Source organism: Amphibalanus amphitrite, unplaced genomic scaffold, assembly GCF_019059575.1.
Source record: "Amphibalanus amphitrite isolate SeventyFive unplaced genomic scaffold, NRLGWU_Aamphi_draft 000026F_arrow, whole genome shotgun sequence".
Taxonomy (NCBI): domain Eukaryota; kingdom Metazoa; phylum Arthropoda; class Thecostraca; order Balanomorpha; family Balanidae; genus Amphibalanus; species Amphibalanus amphitrite.
This window is the reverse complement of record NW_024881522.1, coordinates 51,071-64,222: the sequence shown is the minus strand read 5'-3', so window position 1 is coordinate 64,222 and position 13,152 is coordinate 51,071. Positions and strand designations below refer to the sequence as shown.

Genomic DNA, 13,152 nt, shown 5'->3' with positions numbered 1-13,152 from the left:
GATTTAGGTGAGGAGGGGCCCAAGCCCGAACCTCAACCCCAGCGATCCGGCTGACCGCCAGTAAGGCCTGGCGGTCATCCGGGTCGCAGCGGACCATGAGGTCCCCCCCACGGAGCGGCCTGGCGCTGGGACAGCGCCCGACCGCCCCGACGAGGGAATCCTCCACGGCCCAGGGGGAGAGATCGGTCATGGGACTCCCATCCAGGCGACGGAAACGGATGTAGGATTGGGGAGAGAAGGTGGTGGGAGGGGGAGGCATGGTGGAGTGAGGTAGGTGTAGAGTGGTGTTGGAAAGTGGTGGTGCGAGTGTTGTGATGGGTGGGCGTAAGTGGATGTTGTGTGTGTAGTGTTGGCTGTGTGAGTTGTAGCAAAGCAAGTGAAAAATTACGTTAAGTAGGTGAGTCAGGTGAGCGTGGGCGAGGCAGGCGAGCAACTTACGTGAGACGAACGGTCGGCAGAGCACAAAGGCGTCCTGAGAACCTGCCGAAACTTTTATTACTAAGGTATTTTGACGCCAAACGATTATGAAAGGTACTTCTCATTCACTCGTAATGTTAAATTTCACGGAACGAATCAGCTGTTTGGGTAGAGGCTACGCGCTCATGGGGCGGAGCCACGTAAATGACGTCAGCGCTAAGCTCCGCCCTACCCCTCCGGCGCTCCTTGCCCGGCGACCGGTCACTCGCGTCTCTCGATCCATTCAGGCTTGATGGTGGGCGGTAGCTGGTAGCGGTAGCGGGCGCTGGTAGATGACATTAAGAGCAGATGGCGCTAGTGGAGGGGCTCGAGTGTGGCTGAGCGCAAGCCTCTGCCCGGGCCTGAATTGACCTTAGCATTACGAGTGAATGAGAAGTACCTTTCATAATCGTTTGGCGTCAAAATACCTTAGAAATAAAAGTTTCGGCAGGTTCTGAAACACACATTGCCAGAATATTGTCAACGAGAGTTGACGCATTAACACGCGCAGTGGAAGGGGGGGGGGCGGATTTCGCCCACCCCTCCTGTTTTTCGCCAATAACTCGCGCCGCAAACATAATATCAATGTGAAATTTCGGCTACCTGTCCAAAATTGAATTGCGGATCTTCTCGTGCAAGAAATAAGAAGATCGGTTCACAACTTTTCTAGTAATAGCGGTGTAAAGTCAAACATCCTGCCGCCGCGGCGGCGCGGCGGCGCGGCGGCCGGCGCTAGCCGTTACGCGCCGCCTGAATTGTAGACTGTGCCGGGGCGGGACGGTTCCGTCTTTACATCGCGCTCCTTACCGCTGATTATATTAGATTCGCGTCAAAGTCGGTGAGAAGACTGAGAAATGTACAGGCAATCATATGGTCAAAGAATTTTGAAAATCGGCCGGTAACCACTTGAGTTATGAGTGTGTAAACACAAAATTGTGATTGCCGGTTTTCCCGCGTCGGCCGATCCCGCCTCAACCGGCGACATCTTACCCTTAGCAGGCTTCTAACTGCCATATTTATTGTTGGATTATCTAGAAATTCACTACACATACTCACAAATGCTTGTTCTTTTGTATAGTGAAAGAAAAAAGAAAATCGGCCGGTAACTTTTTGAGTTATCGGCGTGTAAACGCAAAAAAGTCGCTCATATGGCAGATTTGACCACATTTGACCTCATTTGACCTTGAAGACATTGACCTAGGGTCATGAAATTCACACACAACAGAGTTCCCCATGGCCCTCACCTACCCTCCAAATTTCGTCTTTCTAGCTCCAGTGGGAGCTGAGATCTTAGGGGGGGGCGACATCCGCCCCCCCCCCTTCCACTGGGCGTAGTACTCGCAACCCTTCCACTGCGCGTGTTAACACGCGCAGTGGAAGGGTTGCGAGTACTACGCCCAGTGGAAGGGGGGGCGGATGTCGCCCCCCCCCCCCCCTAAGATCTCAGCTCCCACTGGAGCTAGAAAGACGAAATTTGGAGGGTAGGTGGGGGCCATGGGGAACTCTGTTGTGTGTGAATTTCATGACCCTAGGTCAATATCTTCAAGGTCAAATGAGGTCAAATGTGGTCAAATCTGCCATATTAGCGACTTTTTTGCGTTTACACGCCGATAACTTAAAAAGTTACCGGCCGATTTTCTTTTTTCTTTCACTATACGAAAGAAGAAACATTTGTGAGTATGTATGGTGAATAGACAGATTGTTATATTTTCAAGAATACCATAAACGAATTCTTCATATGCGATTTCATATTCGAAGAATTAAAAAACTCAGTTTCATTCACGTTTTCATATCTAATTTTCATTTATAAAAATCGCAATTAGCAGACAACCGAAAACGACAGCCATGCTGGCTGTGACGTCACGATTCGTATGCGCGCGCAGCGTTCCCGGACGGCGGCACTAAGACGCGTATTGGGCCGTAGTAATCTCTGTGGTAATTCGCAATTTGCATCGTCTTTATTGTGACTTCGACATATTCATCCATTCCTGGGTGAGCTGAACTGTTTTTATCATGTTTAAACCTTGCATTGTAGGAGCTGCCTTACTTTTAAAGCCTCTTCCCACCCAACTGGCAGGATGTGCGGAGGGGGCTGACAGCTGTGATGGATTCCAAGACTACTGTAGAAGTAGGATGACTCCGGCTCTGTGTGCTGCAGTGCGTGAGGCGACCAAGGGGCAGGGGAAGTGTCCTCTGTGGCACGCTGTGCCATTTGGCCGCATTACGGCGTCCAAAGCGCACGGGGTGGCTCACTGCCAAAAGAACAATGGCTCTTTGGCGTTAGGTATCCTCGGTGCTGCAAAGGTGAAGGACACTGCAGCGATGGCACGTGGCCGAAGGCTAGAGCCTTTAGTGATAAGGGAAGTAGAAAAGCATCTGGGCGAAAAGATCGCCAGCTCTAGCATTCTTAGCGGCGCTGAACATCCTGCGTTCGGAGCTTCGCCAGACGAGGTAACTGCCAGTGGTAGTATAGTCGGGGTGAAGTGTCCCTCGTCTGACAAAACACTGCGTAGGTACATCGACAGCAATGATTCTAGAAAGATCAACGCGCAGAAACATGTGGCACAGGTCCAGTTGTTGATGCTGAAGGCGCAGTGCAAAATGGCATACCGTCCTGCGAAACCAATAGGCAGGTCACGATTGTAAGTGTTGATTACGACGAGATGTACTGTCGAGGGCTATTAGCGAGGGATGAGGCGTTTTGGCGTGCGGCTGTGTACGTCGAACTGCGCCGCGCGCGCACGCAGTAAGTCCTCGGTAGCTGCCAGCTGGTTCCACGTCGTCGCCTTGACTGAAGTGTTATATTATTTTAAGTCAATGGGGGAAAAATCAACTCCCTGTTTTTTTTTCTCTAAAACGCGTCGGAATGGCCCCATATACCATACACGACTTCATACACGATCAACCTTCACTACCTTGAGGCCTGTTTTGCTGTTGGGCAGCTGTAAGGTCATGTGACGTCATCAAAGGTCACCTAAGGTTTTCTGCCAGTGACTCCTTACAGAAACGAGATACAGCCGCGCGGATGGTCTCATTGTGTTTAGCTCGTCAAGGCGCATCGAATGATATACATGATGCCCTCGAGGTCACGTGACCTGAGGTCAACCTTTGACCTTGACCTTTCGAGGTCAACATATATTATATATGGTTCGATGCCGATTGACAAGAGGATCACGATGGTGCCATTAGTTTGTTCCTAGCTTGCCTAATTCGAAAGTTATTCGAGAAAAACTATCCATATGTAGCGCCGCCATTTTGACTTTTTTGACCCCTGTGACGTCATCTTTGACCTGACCTGAAAATGACTTCAGTAAAAATTTTAGATCTTTTCCGTGCGTACCCCATGCCCTTTACCGCTTGTCGCTATCTTGCTTCATTCTCGAGATCTCAGGGGGGGTGGTCATCCGCCCCCCGTCGGTTGTAAGTTGGCGCGAACCCCCGTCGGTGCGCGGGTTAACAAACACTATCAGGTGTTGAGGATGAACTACCTACTAGTACATCCTGGAGTAATACACCACTTATTTTGCTTTGTAGGTACCTACCATCTTTACAAAGATTCACCTTCGCCCGCCGACCAACACTAACATAATGCAGCCAACCTTCACGGGGCTCGCTGGATACGAATCGTGACGTCACGACCAATCAACGCTCGTTATTTAGTCACGTGATAATAATTGACGTTTAAACCGATTTTTAAGGCATTTAAACTTAATGAATCAAGCTGATTTTTTCACCATTGGAGTTTTCAGATCAAATAGCACCTAGTACGTGCGAAAAAAGTGGCATTTTTGCATAGCGCAACACGTCTATTTCTAGATAATCCAACAATAAATATGGCAGTTAGAAGCTTGCTAAGTGTAAGATGTCGCCGGTTGAAGCGGGATCGGCCGACGCGGGAAACGCGGCAATCACAATTTTGTGTTTACACACTCATAACTCAAATTGTTACCGGCCGATTTTCAAAATTCTTTGACCATATGACAGCCTGTACATTTCTCAGTCTTCTCACCGAATTTGACGCGAATCTAATATAATCAGCGGTAAGGAGCGCGATGTAAAGACGGAACCGTCCCGCCCCGGCACAGTCTACAATTCAGGCGGCGCGTAACGGCTAGCGCCGGCCGCCGCGCCGCCGCGCCGCCGCGGCGGCAGGATGTTTGACTTTACACCGCTATTACTAGAAAAGTTGTGAACCGATTTTCTTATTTCTTGCACGAGAAGATCCGCAATTCAATTCTGGACAGGTAGCCGAAATTTCGCATTAATATTATGTTTGCGGCGCGAGTTATTGGCGAAAAACAGGAGGGGTGGGCGAAATCCGCCCCCCCCCCTTCCACTGCGCGTGTTAAAAAATTATCGCAAAAAAGTGGGGTCTCAAGGGGTTTGACGTCCATAGTATGTAGTTTTAAACACATGGTAGATTTGCCGGAGATGGGCTCATATGAATTGGGCGATTGCTCATTGTCGTAAAATACCCATTTCTGAGACAGTAGTTATTTTCAAAGGTCACGGCTTTTTATTGTAAAGGGCTGAAAGTCATCCATGTTATGCAGATGTGGAGGCGCATTATAATTCCTAACTCCTTGTAGGTATTGAGAGTGAACATTTCATACTCATGTTCTCTTCATCTACATCATCCATTTCTTATAATGTGGGATACCAGACATCCTGCTTGTTCCGCTAGCCCCAGGGCCCAGAGCATAGCCCCAGGCATTTCTCGGAAACGGTGACAAGCCGGTGAAGTCATCCATGAAAAAAACTCGGCCTGGACCGCCCGCACGTGACCCACTGGAGCTGGGTCGTCCGCCGGAGCTGTCACCGGCTATCAGTGACCGCCAGTCCGCTGTGGTTGCTGAGTGACGTCAGAGTCGAGCCTGGAGCCGGCTGATAGCACCGATGACGTCATTTGTGACGTCAGAGTGGCCTGGGCAGCCCGCGGATGGACAGACGTGGTGGAATTGATTCTATGGGCTTGGGAGTGAGGTAGTGTGGTTAGGGAGGGATCGTTCCGGGAGTTTTGCGGGGCAGTGATTGTGTGTGATTGAGTCATGTTTATGTGATTGTTGTGGATTGGGCGTTTTTGTATGCTGGACTTTGACGTTTTGGTTTCTGGTAGATCCTGTGGTAGATCCGGGTGATTTAGGTATGGGCGCCATTAAGTATCAATTTTAGATATTCGATGAATGGATGCTGGATGGCACGACATGCAGCATAAATGATGAATAAATTGAAATGGATTATATAGCTCAAACGTTTGTATTTTGGTACTAAAGATTCAAAGCATAGAAATAATAAAAGATGAGATATAAAACACGCTCTAGTGGCGTTGCTTTGAGGCTCTGATATTTGCATGGGCATTAGGGGAAGCCGGGGGAAGCCCGGGCACGGGGGAAGCCCGGCCACCCCGTTTCCGGCTAAATTATTCACAATAAAATGCTCTGAAATAAATAATATAAAAATAAATAAAAATAAACTGTTTGTCCTTTCAGCGTGGCAGCTAAGGTAACGCCAGCAAAAAAGTTAAGGCTGACAAAAATTGCATATTGTTAAAGTTATAGCGCAAAAATGATATTTTAAGGGGTTTTAGCTAAAAAGTGACATATGTTGCACTGTTAATGTTATACCATACAGTACTAATATTTATACGAATGTTATGTAAGGACCGTTTAAGTGTTTGTAGTGAGGGGTGACGAGGCAGGCTGGCTTGAGTATGACATTTTTTCGAATATCGCTGTTCTAAAATAAAAATTAGCACATTGGGGTAACCCCGGGCGAGTGGCTAAGCTTACCCCCAACCGAGAGCAATGCCACTAAACCACGTTTTCCATGAGATAATAGGTACTGAGCAGGTTTGGTTTACACCTAGATCAAAGATAAATTTCGAAAATAAACATGTTATCATAGACAAAGCCAGTCATGTCACTTAAGGTCAACTAGGGTCAAACTACGTTTTTGCAGATAACGCGACAGACAATGAAGCTAGAGCTTCAAAAATGGTGTCGTGTTCTTCTTCATCAGCCGAGTCGAATGATATGCAATATGATGCATTAAGGTAAAAAGAAAAAGAAATTTTAAGGAATTTTGAAATACACATTTTTTGTCAATTTTGCATCACGATTTGCATCGACCTGTACTGTATATGTAGTAGACGCTAGCTAAAATACCAGTAGTGACATAAACTCTAAGATGTCCAGAGCTAATCAGTACCTTAATATTTCACTTTCCGTTAATATTTGGAAAACACGTAATGGTTTCATCAACTCGTTGTAAAGCGCTGGGGAGGTGGCCGGCGTTACCCCTATGCCGGGCTTACCCCAGAAAAATCAACACTTTTTTAAAACTCGATTTTTCTCAACCTTATACTTATTCCACAAAACCGAATTTTTGGGAAAACACGGCCAATGAACTTAGCTAGCTAGCAGGATATCAACATTTTATACAGCACGTATGGTATGTAATAAAAATGAAAAAGAGCTTACTATGCCGGGCTTCCCCCGGCTTCCCCTAATGTTATGCATACAGATCGTGTTTAGCTCTTAATGGGTGTTGATCGACATTGGGCATCGCTGGCTAATGTGGTCCGAGTAGCTCTAAAACACAAACATCATCATCGTCTGAGTTGATCCTCCACTTCGGCCAAAGCCCCGTCTCTCCTGGGACCCCATGCTGGTTGCACTGACCAGTGACCCGATCAAACACATGTACCAGACCAGTCTCCGGTCAGCAACTCGCGCGAGCCGCGCTCTGCACATGACCTTGGCTGCAAATGATGTGCAGAATCGTACGAGCGACTCGCCCTGTCCAGTCGTCAACCCAAGACGAGTGGGGAGCGCTCCTAGCACGACCAACTACATCGAACGGTTGTCATGCAGTGGTTTGGGGCACTCGCTGGCAAGCTAGCCTTGTTTCTTGTCGGGTGAGAGTTCCCTGGGGCGAGTTTCCCGTGTGGATGTGAACGGTGCGGCGGGAAAACTGGGTGTTTGGAAGTGATATTACGTGTAGAGTGGTGATCAGGGCGGGTGATTTGTTTGATGAATGTCGCCGTATGTCTAATATGTCATGACGAGCCATTGTCGGGAATTGTATATCGTTAGGTATGGGTGTGGGCGCCATGTAATGCAGCTCAGAGTGTAATGGATGAAACTTGAGGTAGCCATATTTCCACTGGATAGCTTTGCATATGGCATCTTTTGTACATTATAGCACTTGGCAGCAATGTAGCCTTTCGTTTAAAATGTTCATCTTTATCTATAAAACGGACCTGCTGCTTCTTTGTTGGAGCTTGGCCTTTGAGACCCTGACCTGGGCGTGACGTCCTCATGGTTTGACCGTCAAAGCTCGGCACACCTTCCTGTGATTGGCTCACTCGAGCTACTTTGTAATTCCGCTCTAACATATGACTTGACATGTTTGCTGTCACGTCTGGTAGTCATGTCCCCGACCCACGCCTTCCACCGACACCGAGAAGGACCTGGGACCAACAACTCATCCTTGGAGACACCCTGTCGATTCTGCCTCTCAGCTCCCACACTCAGAGACGCACTCAGTCGCCCCTCAAACTTCAAACCTCATCCACTCGTCGGTCCTTCGGTACTCGTTCGAGTGTAGTGATGGGAGATAAGAGGCTGCTGTCTGACTGAATGAAGCAATCACGTTTCACCGCTACCCACTATCACCGTGAGGAAGAGTTGCGGCGGAGGGGTGCGTTAGAGTGAGGCGATACGGCTCACTCTAACGCAATGGACATCAGCGTCCAACAGCAGTGGTCCGCCGAGGCGTTTTACGTTCCTACAATACCCGTCACGACTATTAAGTGAAAGTCCTCTTCGTCCCGCTACCGTCACCTGTCCTCGACTGTTACTCGATGTGTCAGTTTGACAGGAGGTCCGTACTATGGAGCTGTCACCTGTCACAGAGCCAGTGCTAGGGACTGGGCAGATAAGCGGGCAAGGTCGGGCTGTAGCAGCTGGCTGTCATGCCCTCAATGAGTTCATTCGGTCTTCCCGTTGTCCTTTGAGGGAATGAGATTTGGAAGGGAGGAAAGAGGGCCGTCAGAGGGGGGAGAGAGAGAGAGGGAGAGAGAGAGAGAGAGAGAGAGAGAGAGAGAGAGAGAGAGAGAGAGAGAGAGAGAGAGAGAGAGAGAGAGAGAGAGAGAGAGAGAGATGCAGGTGTAGGGAGCTGAAACTAGACAGAGGGAAGCGGAGAAATGAGTGTGAAGGCGGAGTAGAATGTGAGGGCCACAGTAGCGGCCATCGCCGACTGCCCGTCATGCTGTCCTTGTCCTCGCCTGCTCCGTTCATCGTAACTCGCCGGTCTGACTTTGTTGAATGGCTGTGGGTGCGGCATCCACCCCGCTCTGTTAGAGGGTCAACTGTCTTGACCAGGGTGGTCAAGGATGAGTACTGAAGAGTGAACAGGGTGAGTCCTTTTCCATCGCTACCGATGGCTGACCGGGGAACCGGAAGCTCACGAGTGTGTGCTGGGCTGGGATGGTCGCTACAAACAATACGCAATCGAGATGGGTGTTGGGTATGTTGCACAATAGGCACTTCCTTTTTCATCTATAAACCGCTTCCTGTGTCGCTCTGCTTTTTTTGCATAGCTTTTCGCTTCATCCCGGTGCATATTTATCTACAGTACAACGCAATGTGAGCGGGAAATAACTCATCCAACTTAGCTGCCCGATCCCGGACCGTTGAACCCGCGCCTATCAGTGCCCCACGGCTCGGTACCGGGCGCCTGTCTTCCCATCGTTGGCCTCGCAGGCCACCACCCACCTACCATTGACCCTGCCCGGTTCCGCGTGACCCCACGGGGTGCCGGATGTCCCGCCGTGTACCTGTCAGGTCACCCGGGCCTGAGCCTGTCAGTCAGGGAGGCTGGGAAGGGGTGAGAGGTGCTGACAGCTGCCCGAGTCACTCGCACACGGACAGGTCACGCTTTACTTTGTGACATAGACGTTATAGCGTTATGATTGGCATGAATAATCCGGAATTCTTACCACACATCAACCTTATTATTGTTCCGTGTGACTACTTGTCGTATGGCAATGACGATTGTTTCGTCCGGTCACATTCTTTTCACACTACGAAGAAATGCTTTCTTACAGTTTCTGACGAACCGACGATAAATCATGAATCATTTTACACACCCTGATAATGGGCATGATTTAGCTTGAAATCTCCAGAATAAGAATAATAATGTTGACCACTGACCTACATACATATCTCTGATCTCCCCTTCCCTATAGCTGACCTCCGTTCTCCCTCCCCCACAGGACTTTGACCTCGAACGAAAGATCGATGTGGAGATCAAGATCCGCGAGGGTTCCTCGCGGCTGCTGGCGGCCTGCAAGCACCCGCAGCAGTCTCTGGAGGCCTCCAAGACGCTGCTGACCTCCAACGAGCGCATGGCCACCTACCTGACGGAGCTGCAGCGGAGGAAGGACGTCGGGCACACCGTCAAATGGTGGGTCAGCGGGAATGGACCCGGGGGCGTGGACTAGGGGAACGGGGAATGCGGTGTCGCGGAGGAGATATGGGTCAAAGAACGTTTGTTATGGGTAAGAATATGTGCTAGTGCAGGGTATAATCGCTGTCCATCGTTCCTTTCCGAAGTGTTTGATGAATTTTTGTGATAGTGATAACCGCTGATATTGGCCGCCCGTCGATGCCAATCATGCATTCGATGAAGTTTCCCATGCTCAGATCGCTTTGTGTCGCTACAATCGGCATAATCCTCTGCAGCTGGGTGACATTTTCGCCGAAACACCGGCGTCCCTCGGTGTTATCGCGACAAGCAACTAGCATGCGTGATTTAAAATCACCCTGGTATCGTGCTTTTGGCAGTTCGCAGTTTTTGGCCGATCAGCGATAGAAACCAGCTGATGTCAAGTATGGCACCGAAGAACAGTTAGGCCGCATTTCTTATTAACGAGGTTTACGCTTCAGTTTGTTATAACTCACCGAAACCAATACCTTTCAGAGAAATCACTGTTTCGACCGCTCTGTGTACTGTCATGCCTCTTTCTTTACTGGTTCTTCACAAACTAGGGCGCTGAAATATTAAACTCCCATTAGCTGAACCGCTTTCATCAGCGATTTTCTTTGATCACGGACCATGTCATCGCCACTTTCAATCAAATAAACACTCGAGAATCCCGCTCCAGATGAATATTAGCTCAAATAAACACGGCCGACCACGCTCTCCAGAAACTGGCCGGAGGGCGTCTTTGGGAACGAACTGACGCGGCGTTTGCCATACAGTGGCCGTCGCTTACAGCCCGGGTCTTCTGTCCGATTGCCTCAAACCTCCGTGCCGCAGTAACCGAGCAGCCCATTCGTCGCATTCGTGACGAGTCGCTCACGCAAGGCCGTCGTTTATTGTACCGCCGGTCGTTCTGTCCACTGTCTTAAGCAATGCTCCGTCTAATCCTGAGGCTGTGGTTGGGCCGAACTCGTACTGTTTTACCCGCGGGAACCTCCTGTCGTCTGGGTCTGGTGTGAGACCAGTCCGGGGCCTTGAGAGGTCCGCTGCAGAGGCGACTGTGACGGCGGTGGCCTCAAACGGCCCTACCCGTCGGCTGCTGATTGAAGTACCAGATTGGCGTGACGCCTGCAGAGGAGCGTCACTCCGCGCTCTGCCGCGTCACGCCGCTCCCCCACCGTCACGGCCGGTGCACGCGCCTCACGCACTGACCACTGCCGGACTCGGCCGTCACGGGTCAGAGGAGCTCTCTAAGAACGTCTCTCGGCCGTATTTACACTAGCCAGACGACAGAAACCACCGCAATCGTACCGCCTGCGCCCGGTAACGTTACTTTACCGCCCTTGCGAAACGTTATTCCACCGCCGCGACACCACAACCTCCGCCCTTAACCACTCGAAAGCCTGCCGAGGTTTGGTGTTTGCAGGCAAGGGCAAACGGCAGAGCGCTGCCCCACTCGGCCGGAGCTGCGGTTTGGGTGCTGAGCGGGTGCTGATAAGTGCCGAGTCGTTCTGCGTACTGCGTTACCATCTGTCGTTTGCGGCAGTAATGAGAGATGGTGTAAACACTGTGTGGCAGTGTGCGTCATTGGGTGTGGGGCTGGGGGTGATTCACTCATGCGTGATGGGCGTGTATTTGTGCTAATGGATTTGCGGAGTCCTCTGTGACTCCGGGGGACCAAATGTTTAGAAAAGACTTCTGAATTACAAATACACCGATGCTACGACTTTTGTTACAAAATTATTTTCGGTGGTTGAGTTTTGTCAGTCAGTGCTTGATTTTGTGATGATTCTTAAAATTACTTTTTTGTCGAACAATCTGTCTGCCCTCTGCCTCTAAGACCCCATCGCAAAGTCCAACGCTGCATTCCACCACCCATGCCGCCGCCACCCACCCATAATTCACTCACCCCTCACCCAACTTCCATATAGGTACCTCTCCCGACCCCGCCCTTTCATTTCTCCCTCCCATCTCCATCACCGTATGTCTGCGCGTCCGACACTGAAATCTCCGCCCTCTCTGGCCCGGGTCACGCGCACACGCTGCAGTCCAGCCATAGTGACCCCGGCTCGGTCACGCTCGCACTATCATCCGGTCACGGCACCTCGCTATAACGAGCGCACGCGCGATAGATCTGGTCCGCTGCGGTAGGCTCGCCGGTGGGACAGAGTCTGCAGGATGGTTTATGGGCCGCTGATGGGTGTGGCTGTGGCGGGACGGGGCGGCGGGAGAGGGGGAGGGTGCGATGACCCGCTGGGGGCTGGATTAATTCCAAAACTGGTGCGTGATTTGGTGCTTGTCGTCTATTTGTCAGAATTCGCCGCCTATTTTAGCAGCGCCATTTACTCGATCTAGCATCTGACATCAGTTACCCTTGCACTGCAATCTGCACCACTCCTTGTACCAGTTTCACCAATCTCTCGTCGTCACGCCAATAATCAGCCCTGCTCACGCTTACCATTTATTTCGAATGCATAACTCGTGACCAAACCACGCTATTCCTACATTTGACCGACCGCCCTACCGACTTCCTCTTTCACAACTGTCTTTCATCGAGTGTTATACCACCCGCGTTCACAGTGGCTACCAAGTCCCGAGCGGCAGAAACACAGATGTGACGTCCCACCCGAATCCCGATAGCTGTTCCGGGCGTCGAGGGCTGTCCAAACTGCGTGCACGGTGCATGCACACTGCACAGCCTGGTGTGGAGGTACCGTTGGTGGCCAAACCACGTGATATCGCACACCCAGGACCTGGTGACGGCTCATTTAGTTCGTGGTGTGTGGGCTGGTTGCATCACTTTCAGAGGAAGTGTGGTTGGGACGCGAAGGGTGAGTTTTTAGATGTTTTGGACTGACGACCATATGGTGGATGGGCGGCGAATTATGCTGTGGTTTGCGAATGGGAGGGGGAAACTGATGGGATGTTGAAATATTTAGTGAAGTATTTTCACATAGTCCAGTGCCCACCAAAGCGCAAGGATTGCAAAACACGTTTCCTGGTTACTTGAAATCTTGCGGAATGGCAAACTTGATTCAGTTAAGCATAACCATAAAAAACAATGTTTTAAAACATGTTATCTCTTCACTGCTCAGGATGAAGCAGAGCCTTCCCCAACCGTGATTCAGTTCAGTCAGTCGGGATGGCTCCGCCGCATGGCCCGTCCCTCGGCACATATGTCATACTACTGGAATGTGGGGCAGAAATGGA

The 13,152-nt window shown here is 50.3% G+C and overlaps 1 protein-coding gene across 3 annotated transcripts in view; it reads left to right on the top strand.

The window, feature by feature from the left end:
* Positions 1–13,152, top strand: part of LOC122363889 (rhotekin-like) — a 73,066-nt gene that overhangs the window by 34,563 nt on the left and 25,351 nt on the right. For all 3 annotated transcript variants that reach the window (XM_043333714.1, XM_043333705.1, XM_043333698.1), the window contains exon 3: positions 9,734–9,924. In XM_043333714.1, coding sequence (XP_043189649.1) covers positions 9,734–9,924 — 191 coding nt within the window. The remainder of the gene's footprint in view (positions 1–9,733; positions 9,925–13,152) is intronic.